This window comes from Dermochelys coriacea, chromosome 7, assembly GCF_009764565.3.
Source record: "Dermochelys coriacea isolate rDerCor1 chromosome 7, rDerCor1.pri.v4, whole genome shotgun sequence".
In the NCBI taxonomy this organism is placed as follows: domain Eukaryota; kingdom Metazoa; phylum Chordata; order Testudines; family Dermochelyidae; genus Dermochelys; species Dermochelys coriacea.
The window spans coordinates 11,553,898-11,569,686 of NC_050074.1; the positions used below are offsets into that span (position 1 = coordinate 11,553,898).

The 15,789-nt window shown below is 39.9% G+C and overlaps 1 protein-coding gene and 1 long non-coding RNA gene across 4 annotated transcripts in view; one reads left to right on the forward strand and one right to left on the reverse strand.

Moving 5' to 3' along the window:
- LOC122461025 overlaps positions 1 to 15,789 on the forward strand; it is a 144,159-nt gene that overhangs the window by 101,954 nt on the left and 26,416 nt on the right. The gene's annotated exons all lie outside the window — the stretch shown is intronic.
- The window catches only part of PDZRN3 (PDZ domain containing ring finger 3), a 203,411-nt gene that overhangs the window by 17,337 nt on the left and 170,285 nt on the right, over positions 1 to 15,789 (reverse strand). For 2 of the 3 annotated variants that reach the window (XM_038411356.2, XM_038411357.2), the window contains 2 exons: positions 6,209 to 6,462; positions 2,695 to 2,782 (listed from right to left, as the gene is read on the reverse strand). In XM_038411356.2, the coding sequence (XP_038267284.1) occupies positions 2,695 to 2,782; positions 6,209 to 6,462 (342 nt within the window). Of the gene's footprint in view, positions 1 to 2,694; positions 2,783 to 6,208; positions 6,463 to 10,047; positions 10,053 to 15,789 lie in introns of those variants that run through there. The other variant, XM_043518750.1, reaches the window with a different exon arrangement.

Here is a 15,789-nt window from a genome sequence, read left to right on the forward strand (position 1 = left end):
ATCCTGCTTGGACAAACAGGAAAGTTGGAAAGGGAAATAACATAGTAAACACTGAGAGACCAAAAAATAAAAGGAGTACCTGTGGCACATTACATCTCACTTCATCAGATGTAGCTGTAGCTCACGAAAGCTTATGCTCAAATAAATTTGTTAGTCTCTAAGGTGCCACAAGTCCTCCTTTTCTTTTTTGCGAATACAGACTAACACGGCTGCTACTCTGAAAGTTGAGAGAACAAGTGCACATGCCCTCAGTTCAGAATTTTCTCCTTTATAGTCCAAGGAATTAACATACTGAGGGAAACTTCTATAGTACCTGTCTGGCAGCTGGGCTGACTTGGTCTGAATAAACATTTAATCCATGACATCCCAGGGAAATCCTGCAGTGATATATTGCTTCTCTTTGAACCTGAAATTAATTCTGTCTGGGTCTCTTTGCAAAGTTGAATGTATTTGCTAACTTAAAATGAAATATTAATTCCATATTTTTTCAGTCAGATCCTTGTGTAAGAACTGTTAAAGAAATCATTTTGTTTATTTACTTTTACTGAATTGAACACATAATAGTTAAATTTGAACCATGAATCAATTTTTGAGAGACACCTTAGGAGACCAAAATGGGTACACAATTTTGGTGCTTTTTTAATGATTCCAGCATAAACTATACCCTATAGACATTTACAGAAGAATGTTACCAACCTGTGTGTTTCACTGGTTTGACCTTGTTTACTTGTTACAAGTCAATAACTAGACAGTTATAGCTCATAAAAGTTTAGACAAGTTTATTTCAAATGTGATTGAAATTCAGAGCACATTTTATAGACATAAAAGCCCACAAGGGTGACTAGATGGTTTTCTTGCTTTGGACATTCCCACTACAGTCAATGAAACGAGTGCTTTTGTGGTCTGTTAAAGCACATCTATCAATAGGCAAACAAAAAAGCAACTAGCTAGTCAAGTCTTTGTTATAGCACTTTGACTCTTCCATTGATCTTAGTCTCCAAGATTTGAACAAGAATCTTTAGTGGTTTTTAAGAAATCCTTTTAGGCCACAGAGATGTTTCTAATGTTCAGCTGTTTGTGTTACTGAGCTGATCACCTTTTGCCACCAAGTACTATATCAATGTCAAAATTATTAATGTTGGGATTTAAGCCATGTTAACAACTGGCTACTGAAGTGCACATGTTTAAACAATTTTCAGCTCAACTGGTTGATCTTCTAATGGAAGCAATATAATTTATCCACAATATTAGATTTCTTAAGACACTATTTTGAAAAGACAGTTGCAGAAAATGCTAATGTGCTCAACATTTTCCCTTAAAATTGAAATCCATATTGTATAAAAGATACTGTACAAAGAGACGTAACAACAGAAACGTCGACAGCTGATGCTGAAATCACTGATCCCTTGATTCTTGTCTGATTTCTATTTGAATTTGTATACGGAGACCAATTACAGCCAGACCTGTAGAATTTAGTCATCTTGTACACTTGTAGGTGAGCAACTTCATGCTCATTGGGTGAAATTCTCAAAAAGTGCTGTCAAACTCTGCTTCCATTGAATTCAGTGGTAAAACTTGCACTTATTTAAATAGTCGCAGAGCTAAGTGAGCACTGATCTCTTTGGAAAGTGAAGTGTTAGCAGGACTGAGATGTAAGAAATCAGTGGTACACACAAACTGAGTGTAACCTTTTGTGTTACATGAGCATATGGGCAACCAAGCATATATTAACCAGCTTAGACTTCAGTGACAAAGACAGATGCATTAGTCAGTGGCTACAGAAATATTAGGACCTTTATTACCAGTGTAAATGTAGAAGTAAAAATAATAACTTCAGTAAAGCTACTCATGAGCATAATGTTAGAAACATGCTTAGGTACCTTGCTGAATCATGCCCCAGGTGTTTAAATTACAGTCTAAGTGGCAGGAGAGTTGGTAGTAATGTAATGAAATGCATAAAGGGAAAATGTGAAAAATAAGCTTTTGGTTGGGATATGCAATATTTTCCCAATGGAAGTGTTGGAAGCTCCATTGCTTTAAGACATTTTAAAATTGACTGGATAAAATAGAAATTTTGCATTAGCAGGAAGAGGGATTTAGATGCGCTCATATGTCTGTTCTGCTTTTAATGTCTCTGATTCTGTACATATACTGCTGTAACTTTTCAGTTATGAGAGAGGAAAAACAGCTTCGGAATTTGAGATATTTCCTTTGATCTCCTCTTACAATTTTAAAATAGCTTTACATGGTTAAGACTGGCAATCTTTGTTTCCAATCCCAAGGATATTTAGAAAACAATTAATACCACTGAAACACTGAAGTGTAAAAATCATCTATTATGAATTTGTGGTACATGTTCCACCTACAAAATCATATTGTTTTTCACATGTAATAAATATGTAATTTCATATGGCCACATCCTCAGGTACTGTACATCAGTATAGTTCCAAAGGAACAATGTCAGTTTACACCAGCTGAGGATCTAGCTCATGATTACACAACATAGTTGTATAAGCTTTAATGTTTGCCACCTACAGAATAACTGGAGAGAAATATGCTTATGCATAATTGTTAAAAATGTCTTTTGACATTATACTGTGTAATTGTAGTTTAATGCTAAATAAGAAGACCGTGACTCATGACAATATATAAAACATTTTGAATTTTACATTTTTGTGAATAGTTATTAAATACCTCTAATTCTAACTCGTCTCTGTCCATTTCTTGATGAATGCTTCCCATGTAGTCATTTGGGTCATAGTATTCATGCACCGACGAATGACTGGAAGAATAAAGTATGTTTTAGGATATTATGCTCTGTTCTAATTAGCATATTGATCCATCCCAGTCTCATGGCAGGTCATCATAACATGACAAACTTACAATCAGACCAACAAATATGGGGTAGAGTGCACTGTTTATAATAATAAATACAACAAGTGAAAACTATACGAATATAAAACCTGCACTGCACCTTAAACATGATGAATACGAAGACGGAAGTAAAAGACCCCGAAAATGTTTTATAATTGTAAATTTAAAATTTGTGACCTTTCCCTCCCAAACGCAAAGCCAATCCCATAAACCAAAAAGGAGTTGGTGAGGTGAGAAGGGGGCTGCATGGTGGATTGGTAAAACTAGAATGAAATTGTATAATAAATGAAACTATCACTCTGCTGATAGATTGGCAGAATGTCACATGCATAGATGATTCTTTCGAATTTCTGAATGAACACCTGGGGCTGCAAAGTGCTATGGTTTTCGGAAAAGATCTTACAGTGCACATATACTTCACATCTGAGTAGCACCTTTCATCAAAGAATGTTCAAGTGCTTTGGATATATTCAGACATGCGATAGCTCTGAGGGGTGCAGTTTATAGATGGAGATATGGAGGCACAAAGAGGTTTAAGTAACTTGCCAAAGAGGTCAGAGTGAATCTAGCTGAAAAGGGATTAGAAGCGTGCAGTTTGAAGAAAAGATATAATATATATGAGATTATGGAGATCAGAACTTTGACAACTTTGCACAAGAATAGCTGGAGTGTGAAAGGTTAGCACAAAGGCAGAGATCAACTGGATAAAGCCAAGAATACCGGAGGCTCTCTCAGTTTTGCAAATGCAGTTTGGCTCTTGCTTGCAACACCCCTACTGTTTCTTCTCCTGGTTTCTGCTAAGCAGACACTTCCAATTGTTCTCAGCTGTGTGATTACTGCTGTTTTGTGATATGGACAAATGTTCTTCAGGGAGTATGATGAGACTGCTAGGCTTGTTTTTATTTATAAACTGAGTTGGATTGCAGCCCATGTATGCAGAGGTGAAACTACCTTTGTCATCTTAGTTAATATTTGTACTTTTCTTTGAAGATGTAAAATGCTATCAAATTGCTAAGTATTATTATAATCATTATTTGGTCCTCAGTTATTGAGGATTAAAACAATAGGCTATTAGTGATTGGCAATTGAAACACAATGGGGTGTGTTTAATGATTAGCAATTTAAACACACTCCACTCTCTTTAAATTGACAATCATTATTGGCACGTTGTTTTTAAATTCCAGCTCCCCTCAGACAGCTGCACTACTTGCACTTTTGGGATTTTCAGCAGTATAATGCTTTGGTGATCGCCAATGAATATGCAGCAACTTTATTTACTTCTAAGATTGAAGTGAACTCCATTTGATTCCTGGTTAACTAGATGCATGTTTTTATGTAAGTGAGAGGCCATTTAAAAAACATTATCTGCTATTTTGCTGATGTCTGGGTTGTTCTTCAAGGGTCACATTGATTTCAGTGGACATTGAAACAGGCAGCAAGAGACATTAAACAAAAAGGATCATTTTTACACATATTGTACCAGGAAAAAAAAGCATGAAAACCATTTGCATCAGCAAAACTCTTCATTTGCATGCACAGTTGGGTTAGTGGGGTATTTAAGTGCCTCTTTGCATGCACAAGCCCTTTTACGTCTGAACATGAGTTTTGCATGCACAGGTGTTCAGCTGCGGCTCAAAACCAGGCCACAGATGATGTCCAAAGTTCTAATCAATATCTCATGTGTGAGTGGCAGAGTTAGGATCAATCTTACTGATGGGCCTGCTGTTATGCATGCATGTTGTAACCTAAATGACTTCTCTCATGAATTCCTCCTCTTTACCACGTTTATGGTGTAGTTGTTGCATCACAGTGCTTGGCCTAGCAGCTGGGAATTCAGGCAGATGTCTCCTCAGAGACTGCAATGGCATTAACATCAACCCCCTAGGTATATTTCTGTGGAATGTAACGTAACTTAGCTAAGAAGAAGAAGAAGAGCATCCCCTCCAGAATGCTCTAAACTTCACTGCCAGTTGACTGTCGGAGAGCCTGAAAACTAGCCCTCAACGCAGCACTAAAATGTGGGCTGGAAACAAGAAGGCAAGGCAGTGACTTCTTAATTGAACCCCCCCTTTCAAATAGTTAATAGAAAAAAGTGTCCAACAATGAAACATTCGGAACACCATGCACTTATAGACACACAACCAATTTCTGGCTCAGTTTGTGCATGCTCACATGCCACAAAACCCACAAGGAGCAGTACAGCTTTGATGTCCATTCCTGCTCTAGGTTTCTCCTCTACAGGAACCCTCTGAAAGGAGTCTGGGAGGGCACAATGGGATTTTTTCTTATGTTTATGCTCACAGCCTGCCTGGCCTTGCTCAGACATGGTCTACACTAGGAACTTATGTTGGTAAAACTACGTTGCTCAGGGGTTGTGGAAAATCCGTAGTTATTCCGACCTAACCCCTGGTGCAGACAGCACTATGTTGACAGGAGGGCTTCTGTCGACATAGCTACCACCTCTTTGGGAGGCGTAGTACTTATACCGACAGGAGAAGCTCTTCCGTTGGCGTAGGTAGCACCTTCACTAATTGCTACAGCAACGCAGCTGTGCCGATGCAGCGCTTTAAGTGTAGACAAACCCTAAGTTTGCTGTTCATATCTCTCCATGGTCTCCTACACTATATAGCCAGAATAAAGGGTGCACATTAACACTGCTTTGTACAACATATGTGCACTCATTTAAAGGAAGTTACAGCCACATGCTATGAACTAACTAGAATTTGGTCCATAATGCACAACAGTTGACATCTTTAGAAGCTTTTGTATCTTCTGTGCCTCACCAGAGGCAAATGTGGATTGAGTGGAGACAATTAGCATGGATTCTATGGGGAACTGTTTCCCCTTCAAACAATGTGTGTGGGGTGGGGTGCATGTGTGACTGAAGGTAATTATAGTTTTTTATTTGTAAGTACAAAAGCATCGAACTACCATTAACAATAATTACATTTTGATTCTAAAACATCCTTGACAGCACTGGTAAGTAATTTCAGTCCTAGAATATAATTTATGTGAGTAACATTGCTTCAGGGTTATAATAAAGTAATTAATACACTGGAACAGAATGCAGCTGCTCTTAGCAGTATACAATTTATGGTAGCCATAAAAAATAAAGTTAAAACATAAGCAACCCAAAGAGGAAATGAGGGGAATTACAAGCAACATTAGCCTTTTCCTTTAAAACAACTACAAACAAAAATGATTTATAGGGCCTGATTGTGAACTCAGTGGGACTGCTCATCAGTGTGTGTGAAGGGTTCAAAATCTTGTCCTTAGTGTGGTAGGTTAAGAAACACAGTGGTTTTCTAGTGCTTTACAAAAAACTGTTACTTACTCCTCAGGTAAGAGGTATGGATCTAGTACTGAGACTGGTGGAGGAGGGGATCCCATCTTGGTTAGAGCCATGATGTGTTCAAAGGTTATATCGGTCTGGGTGCCCATATCTACCAGATGAGACTCATGAGAAGGACTGAAGATCTTAGCGCGTGGGGTTCTCCTCAGGACCTGTACAACGATGGGCTCTTTGGCTGTTTTGAATGCTTCCACTGCCTGGTCATGTGTTGCTTTCGATAAATCTTTTCCATTTACCTGTGGAAAGAGTGAATGGGAAACCATTAGAAGAGAACAGGAGATGGTAACTTCCACCCTTTGTTTGCTTATTCATGTAAAATGCCCATGAACAGTCAGAAGTGTAAAGTCTGCTCTCCAACTTGATGCTTCATCTTTTTAAAAAAAAAATTAAAAAATTGTCCAGCAGCTTAGATACCATGGTGAGAGTTGCTGTGCAAAACCCTGAAATACTGAAGTGATAGGCTCTTAGGATCAGGGATTTGTCTAAACAATTTGGCTTACTTAACTGCCTGGAACCTTCAGAGCGCTATGTACGTGATAATTAATAAACATAAAACAAGAGCTAGAGGATTAAGGGGACAGATAATGTGGGTTATGGAGCCTTTCCCCTCAAGGGAGGAAGGATGGTCTTGTGGTAAAGACATTGTACTGAAATTCAGCAGATGTGGATTCAATTCCTGGTTGTGCTACAAACTATTTGTGTGCCCTTGGGCACGTCACTTCGGAGTCAGGTTTCCAAAAGTGCATAGCCTATTGGCTGATAAACTCTTAAAAAAAAATCTGACCCTAGCGTCTCAGCCTCACTGAGTGTCTGGCCTCAGTTCTGTGTCTGTAATAGGGAACATGTGACTACCTAGTAAGGTAGGTAATCAGCTTCAATTTGGACCAAGCTGACAGTGGCCAAAAGGGTCACTCACTGGATGGCTATGCAGTGATCCATGTGAAAATGTTCCCAATTATTTATCTGTAGTAGACAGGCACCAACAGCTCATCATAATTGGCTCCCAAATGGTAGGCAAACCTTGGGGGTCAAGGGGGAGACAGTATGAAGAAATTTGCAAAGCCACTGGCCAGGTTTTACTAGTTTTATTTCTCTAGTGGAGAGCACTTCACTTCCCTCTGCTGCCCATCTGGCACCTTTCTGAACTTTACATTCACTTTAACTTTGAAATGCTGGAAGAGTGGCGGTGGTTGATGTCTTCATTCATTGTGTGATCTGTCTGAGACAGATCACACAATGAATGAAGACATCAACCACTGCCACTCGCAGTGTTGCCAACTCTTATGAGTTTATTGTGGGTCTCATAATATTTGGTGGTTTTCTTAAAGCTGCTGGAAGCAAGAAATTATATGAGAATCTCAGCATCCATTTAAAAACACAATGCAAGTTTCTACCCCTCATGGCTGCACAGAAAAGCTTGGCAATGTGAAGCGAGTGTAGCCTAAAGACCCAGAAACCAGGAAACAAAGACAAGGAACTGCAAAGTTCTGTCCATTATTAAAGTTGTTATTTTAAGCCAATCTCATGAGATTTGGGGCCCGAGTCTTAACTTTTGAATGCTTGGAGCTGGACCCTTGTTTGTTGTGTGTACACCTGAAGTGCTATGAGCAGCGCTGCATAAATAACCATCTGATGTGTGACTTTCTCTTTCCTTTCACAATTCACAAGCATTTTGTAAATGTTGACATTTATCTTTCGCATGTCTCTCTGCCTATAATACAAAACCAGTACAAGTTCAACAGTTTCCAAACGAAGAAGCTGAGCACCCTGAGCTCAGTTGGCCAGAGGGTGTGGCATAGAATGCTACTCATGTGGACAAGAAGCATAGCCACACCATTCCCATCATCATACAACTCCACTGCTTCCCTCCCTAATTTAAGGACTCTGTTCACAACTGTCCTCGATAGATTTTCTCCAACCCTCCTTTCTCTTTTTAGTCCTGTCCCCTAATGGTGACCTTGTAAACTAGAGTAAGAGCAATAGGATGAAATTTAATAGTGAAAAGTACAAGGTCATGCATTTAGGGATTAATAACAAGAATTTTTTGTTACAAGTTGGGGACTCATCAGTTGGAAGTAACAGAGGAGGAGAAGGACTTCGGAGTACTGGTTGATCACAGGATGGCTATGAGCTGCCAATGTGATATGGCCGTGAAAAAAGCTAATGCGGTCTTGGGATGCATCAGGTGAGGTATTTCCAGTAGAGATAAGGTGGTGTTAGTACCGTTGTACAAGGCACTGGTGACACCTCATCTGGAATACTATGTGCAGTTCTGGTCTCCCATGTTTAAGAAGGATGAATTCAAACTGGAACAGGTACAGAGAAGGGCTACTAGTATGATCCGAGGAATGGAAAACCTGTCTTATGAAAGGAGACTCAAAGAGCTTGGTTTGTTTAGCCTAACCAAAAGAAGGCTGAGGGGAGACATGATTGCTCTCTAAGTATATCAGAGGGATAAACACCAGGCAGGGAGAGGAATTATTTAAGCTCAGTACCAATGTGGACACAAGAACAAATGGATATAAACTGGCCATCAGGAAGTTTAGACTTGAAATTAGACAAAAGTTTCTAACCATTAGAGGAGTGAAGTTCTGGAACAGCTTTCCTAGGGGAGCAGTGTGGGCAAAAGACATATCTGGCTTCAAGATTAAGCTTGATAAGTTTATGGAGGGAATGGTATGATGGGATAGCGTAATTTTGGCAATTAACTGATCTTTGATTATGAGCGGTAAATATGCCCAATGGGATGTTAGATGGAGTGGGATCTGAGTTACTACAGAGAATTCTTTCCTGGGTATCTGGCTTGAGTCTTGCCCACATGGTCAGAGTTTAGCTGATCGCCATATTTGGGGTCGGGAAGGAATTTTCCTCCAGGGCAGATTGGCAGAGGCCCTGGGGGTTTTTTGCCTTCTTCTGCAGCGTGGGGGACGGGTCACTTGCTGGAGGATTCTCTACACCTTGAAGTCTTTAAAGTACACTTCAATAGCTCAGACATAGGTTAGGGGTTTATTACAGGAGTGGGTGGGTGAGATTCTGTGGCCTGAGTTGTGCAGCAGGTCAGACTAGACAATCATGATGGTCCCTTCTGACCTTAAAATCTATGACTCTATGACTCTCCGTCTCTTTATGTTGTTGGTACAAGAGTGGTCTTCACTGCAGCCTGGGAATATCTTCCTCTTTTTCTCTACTATTTTGGGCTACAGTTTGCATTAAAGACTCTGTGGAAAATGTTGTATTTATAGTTATTTTCATTCACCAGGTAGCGACAGGTCCCATATTCTGCTTTTTATTTCAGCTGTAAGATTTCACTAGGTTAATCGTTTGAGCAAGACGCAAACTGCGCCCTGTTTACTTCTTACAGATTAGAGATCCGTCAGCGCTTGTCCAAGCAGAACAAGGTATTGATTCTCTGGCTATTTTTTCTAGTTGCTTTTAAAATCATTTGACCGTATTACTGTACTTCAAAACTATTGGGACAAGACCTCTGAATAAGCAATTCTGCATCAGTATCTTGTAACTAGCTTTTCATATAAAAACATTGTAATGGTGCTCTAACATTGTAATAAAGACAAAGGGTATGTCTACACTGCACTCAGAGGATTTGTAGACATACCTGAGCCAGCTGGGATCTAGCTAGCCTGAATAACAATATCAGTGGAGCTGTGGCAGCATGGACTATGCAAGCACATCCAGGAACATAGGTATGTTCTTGAATGGCTATCCCATGCTACCGTGGCTTCATTGCTTATTGCTGTTCAAGCTAACTATACCAAAGCTAGTTTGGGTACGTTTAGATGCGCTGCAGTCACACCTCCGGTTACAGAGCACACATAACCTAAGATACCACTGTAAAGATGGGTAGAGATATTAGATGAGCACTGAAAGTGTTCCTGGACTCCCTATCCCAGTGAGAGCCAATTTTAAAAATAGAATTTCTGAGCATGGAGTCTATTCTAAAAATCTTCCATCCCAATGCACTTCATTTTTTTTTTTTACATCCCCTCAATTGGTGGATACTCGCCTTAGAGAAAGAACTTTATTGCTAATTGACCATTCACACTTTTACACCTAAATCCTTTGAAAGAGCTAGTCTGAAATGTTGGGGTCACACATTAGGAGCATCACACTGTAATTTAACAGCTCTACTTAGACCAAAATTAGCTTTTCTGTGAACGCTCTGAATTGCTGCAGTGGCATATGTCTCATGGGTTTATCTCCAATATTGACTGACAAGCTTTTCTACAAAATTTGGGACCTCTTGTGATTCAGCAGCCATACGTTCCACGAGGAATAACCATGACCAACCTACTTCACAACCCTTCCAGTCAACTTGTGTGTGTGAGAATTCTGTCTTAAACAGCTATTGCTTTACTCCACAAATAGTCCCATTGAAGCAAATGGATTACTTATAGATAAGGCTACAATTTTTACAGAGGTCAAGGAAGTCATGGACCCCCAGAGCTCTTGGCCGCTGTGGGCTGGAGTTCCTGGGTGATAGGGGAGAGGGGGTGCAGGAGTGGCGGGGGCAGCCCCAGAGCTCTCAGCCGCCATGGGTGTTGGGGTGACCCCGGAGCTCCCTGCCATCATGGGTGGTGGGGGCCCCCCAGAGTTCCAAGCCCCCACAGGTGGTGGGGGCCCCCGGATCTCCAAGCAGACTCCGCAGGTGCCTAGCCACTGCAGGCAGTGTGGGGACCCCGCAGTGGAGCTCCTCATTTTGTCATGGATATTTTTAGTAAAAGTCACAGACAGGTCATGGGCTTCCATGAATTTTTCTTTATTGCCTATGATCTGTCCATTACTTTTACTAAAAATATCGGTGACAAAATCTTAGCCTTACTTAGAGTAAGGTGCAACTCCACATGACAATGATATCTGGGTTTGGCTCATAGTTAACATATTGCCTATGGCAAAAAGCAATAAAGAGCAGGTTAATGTCAGTGCATAGACCTGTTCCTTTTGAGTTATCTTGTGCACATACTGATTACACTGTCATCTTAGGGTCATCACGGAGAAACTGAGAAAGGTGATGACTCCAGATTTTTGATGAGCCAGTTGAGAATGGGAGCATTTGTTATGTGCAAGCATTACATTTGGATTACACTAACAGTTGCACTGACTGCAATTGCTCAAAGTAATGAAAAACATGTAAAGTTTGGCCTGGTCAAATTAAACATCATTAACTCATCCAACTGAGCAGATTACTTTACTTTAAAATAATTTGTACAGCTGTAAAATTAAGTCCAATGTAATGTTTTCAGTTTAAAGAGGATTAGGTTCCTGATGCTGATTAGGTTCCTGGTTTTATTATTTACTATAAATTAAATGTTGCAGATGTTTATTGTGTAAAGCCTACAATTGATTTTTTAAATAATTTGTGTACAATTAAGGTACATAAGAAATCAAATTTAAAATCAACCCCAAGTTATATCAGGTATTTCATTTTACAGCTCTGGCCTGAAATCATTGTTATGCAGTCAAACTTTACATGATCCACTTTCCACAACTTAATGTTATAAAAGCTAGTAAAACTGTCCAACTAGTGCTAGCTGGATCAATCCTTCTGTGATCAGTTTTCTCGCAGGTAATATAGCTAATTCTTTTATGTTAAATATGTTAGCTAGAGGCTTTGCATATCTAGTTTGCTGCATAACTTATTTCAACAAAACATAAGATCAGTTTCCTCACCTGAATCTTAACTCTTTGTACTCTCACAAATAATTACTAGGGAGATAAGTAAGACATCTCAACGTTTGACATCAGGTGTGGAACAGGCAGTAGGACTAGATCAAAGATCTTTGAAAAAAATACCTATTTTAATTCTAGTTGCAGCAGAACAACTTCCAACTGCAGCATCTTGCTAAATGTTCTACAGGGTGACTGTGGGTAAAAATTAAATGAAGAAGGGTTGCATAACAGAGCAGCAAGATGTCCAATCAGATGCAGGAGGTATTTGTAAGAAAAGCCAGGTAAAGCAGGAAAGATTTTGCTGTCAGAATGATTCATCCCAGATTCTGGAATCTATAACTTCCAGCTGCCGAGTTTCTTTACACAGCTTGCTCACAAATCAGAATGAGACAAAACAACCCCCCCCAAACAACAATAACAAAACCCAACCCAAAGGTTGACGTTTACAAAGCTTACCAGGGGATTTAGATACACAGTTCCCATTTAAGTTGAGGCTTGAGTATGTAAATCATCTCATCAGATTTCAAAATCACAGCCAAGTGTTACAGAGAAAAAGGACTGCTTAGTGCACAATACTTTGGCTAATGAATGATTTAGAAGTGGACTGTCTCTGACATGTATATTTTTGATGTTAGTAGTCTGATAAGGTTCTAATGACTACAACAAAATAAAAGATGTAATTAAATGTATTATTTTTATGACGCTTTAAAAAATTCAATTGGTTCAATGCAAAAACAGGGTTGGGATTTTGGTCTTTGGAAATGGGTAGTTACAGGAAAGATGCGATTTATGGCGACACACAGGTAATTTATACTACATAGGTAATTCTGCGGCTAGTAACTACTCAACCAACCCATCTGTCTGTCCTCCTAAGTAATCAATGGATGTGTAACTGGTTCATCAATCAAGGAGAAAGCCTTGTTAGATGTCTTCTTTTCACTATGAAACCTCTTTAAAGATATGAAATTAATTATTGTGGTTACTTGGTGTGTGTGTGTATATATGTATAGTCCTATTCACACACATAGTGTCAACATCTGTATTGTTTAAAATATGCTTCTCTTTCTAAGTAGGAGTAAATACATTTCAAAACTTGAAAATACCTTTAATGATGAACATGCTGTTTGGGGTCACGGACCAGACTCTATTCTTAGTTGCTCTGGGTTGACATTAATTTAATTCTCCTGAGTGTCAGGGAGTTATTTCAGATTTACACTAGTGTTGCTGAGATCAGAATCTGATTCCATATTCTTTAAATGAGGACCCACAGAATGCTGCTATTTGGGAATGAAGTGCTGAAATGAGCAGAATGGTTATTTCCCCTAGGAAGCCAATACACTTCAGTAAGGAAGTATGGATAAGATCAATGGGGTAATGTAAATCACTGGTCAGTGTGTGTTACATGTTCCCATCTGTGCCTGATACACAAAGGATGTGAGTTTGTTAAACTCGCTGTTACAGAAGCTGGTTCTTTAGCTCAAAGTGCAGAGAGAATCATTCTCTTAGCTCTGAACATCATTAGTTTGACTCTCAGAGTTGGCCAAGACTGTAGCAATGGCAGTAGGGTATCTGGCTCGATAGTTCAGTAGAAGAGCTGTGTTAACAGGAAATCTGCCTATGGTGTGGGTGTGTGCAGCACTGCTGCTATTAGTTGGAGTCCTGTCTTTGGAATGATGGGACAATATGGATAAAGTGATTTATAGTAACTAGTCTCTGTGGAGACACTCATCCCAGTATCTATGTGTAACAGATACATTCAAGACATCTTGATTTCCTCGTCTATTAGGATGTAAACTCTATACGTCTTTAACTAGCAAATTACAAACAAATGTGTAGTAGAAGTCTTTAAAGACGGTTTTCTTGTGAAATGCGATTACAATGGTGATTCAGTAAATACTCTGTAAATAATTCTGGTGTGCTAGTTAACTTTTCCTCCTTTTATTGTGGAATAAAACTAAAATCAATGGAAACATAAATTTAAAATGTGGTTTAACTCTACGATAGTAATAAGGAGCCATATTATATTATTGATTTGAAGCAGACCTCTTCATTAATTTCAACAGGGAGCTCTTAAAAATTGAAGGGACCATATGGACTATTTTCTAGAAAATTAATTTGAAAAAAGTAGATGGTGTGGGTCCAATTTGCAAATGTGGGCATTCAAAGAGGACATCCAAACACTCAGACGTTTGAACATTCAGGCTGGCACTTAGTGACTAAACTTACCACTTAAGTGCCTATGGGTTGATTTGAGAACCCAAGTACAAGATTAGAACATCCTGGGCCGGTTCTTTGATCCACACTAAATCTTCTTTGCAGTACTCCACTGATGCAATGCACCCCTAAAGCCAGTGTAGCCAGCCATGGCACTCATCAACACTCCACTGTAGATTTTGGCTTGGGCAGAGTCGTTAAGGGCTAGAGGCATGGCTGAACTCTGGTGATCCAGACCTTTGGCCCCTCTGTCCCAGCTGCAGCCAAAGATTGTGGCCTATAAATTTGTATAAATCTTTCCTGACAACACTTATTGCAGGAACAGGAATTAATTCAGGGAAATCTTATGGTCTGTATCATACAGGAGATCAGACAATTTGGTCACAGGGGTTTCTGGCAGCCTTTTAGTTGAACTACACAAGCTGCAGTTGCTGCTTTTTAATCCTTAATATTGGGGCTGTTTTGTGTCTATCAGAATCTGACAAGCAATTAAACCAGGCTATTGTAGATACTCATCTCTTGCCCAGTCTGATTAATTCAGTTATCTGTGAGAGAGCACAGTAGTATCCTTTTACATTAGCATTATTTCAGTTCTATTTGCTTTTTCAACTGGGGGAAAAATTTTGCTCCTAGGTTGAAAATCTTGTTTGCCAAATTTTGGCCTAAAACCTAAGCTTAAACCTGAAACAAGGGATTGTAATAAAAATGCTGACCCAACCTTCACTGTAGACCAGTGGTCCCCAAACTGGAAGATGGGGAGCAATGTTTGGGCGGGGCCTGGGCCAGCCCCCGGGGGGGGGGCAGGAAGGCAGCGCTTCCTAGCTCTGCTCCAGCACTAGCTAGCTCTGCCTCCAGCTGCAGCTCTGCTCCACCCTCAGCCCAGCTGTGGCCCCAACTGCAGGTCCACTCTGCCCCCTGCTCTGTACCCAGGCCAGCTCTGCCCTCATTCCCTCTCCACCTCTAGCTCTAGCTCCTGTCTCATCCCCAATTCTGTCCCCAGCTCTGCTGCTGAGCCAACTGTGCAGTAATGCGGGGTGGGGGGGCATAGACAGATTCCATTATTGGTGGTGGGGGAGTGACAGGAAAAGTTTTGGCCCCACTGTACTAGACACTAATCTACACAGGAAAATTGCATTATTTTAGACAATGTCCTTGAGGACTAATGTTAACTGGAACAATGTTAAACACAGCTGAGCACTCAGCAGAGACAGACGATTGTCTTTAACATTTCATTAGTTAAAGTTGTGTTCTAACATGATGTAGTTTCAGTGGAGGGGAATGAAAAGAGCAGTGCTGCAATACAGGCACCTAGAATTAATTGTGAATTTTCAAAACTTTCTTCAACAAATGCTTTAAAATACCGGTTTTTCCTCATTACGGATCTACCGCAGTACATGAGGTGCAAGGCTTCTATTATTTATTATTTGTAATGCCACAGCACCTAGGAGCTCTAGTTGTGGACCTAGTCCCCTTTATACTAAGTGCTGTCCAAACACAGAATAAAAAAAGAGTCCCTGCCCCAAAGAACTTTCAGTCTAAGTGGCAAGCTTTCATTATTCTAACAGAGTCCTTAACTGATCTGCTTAGAAAGAACCGCAGGTCAAGCCTACGGGAATATAATATGGTTAGCTAGAGACACTGGTACAGGTAGAGTTTCAAATCTG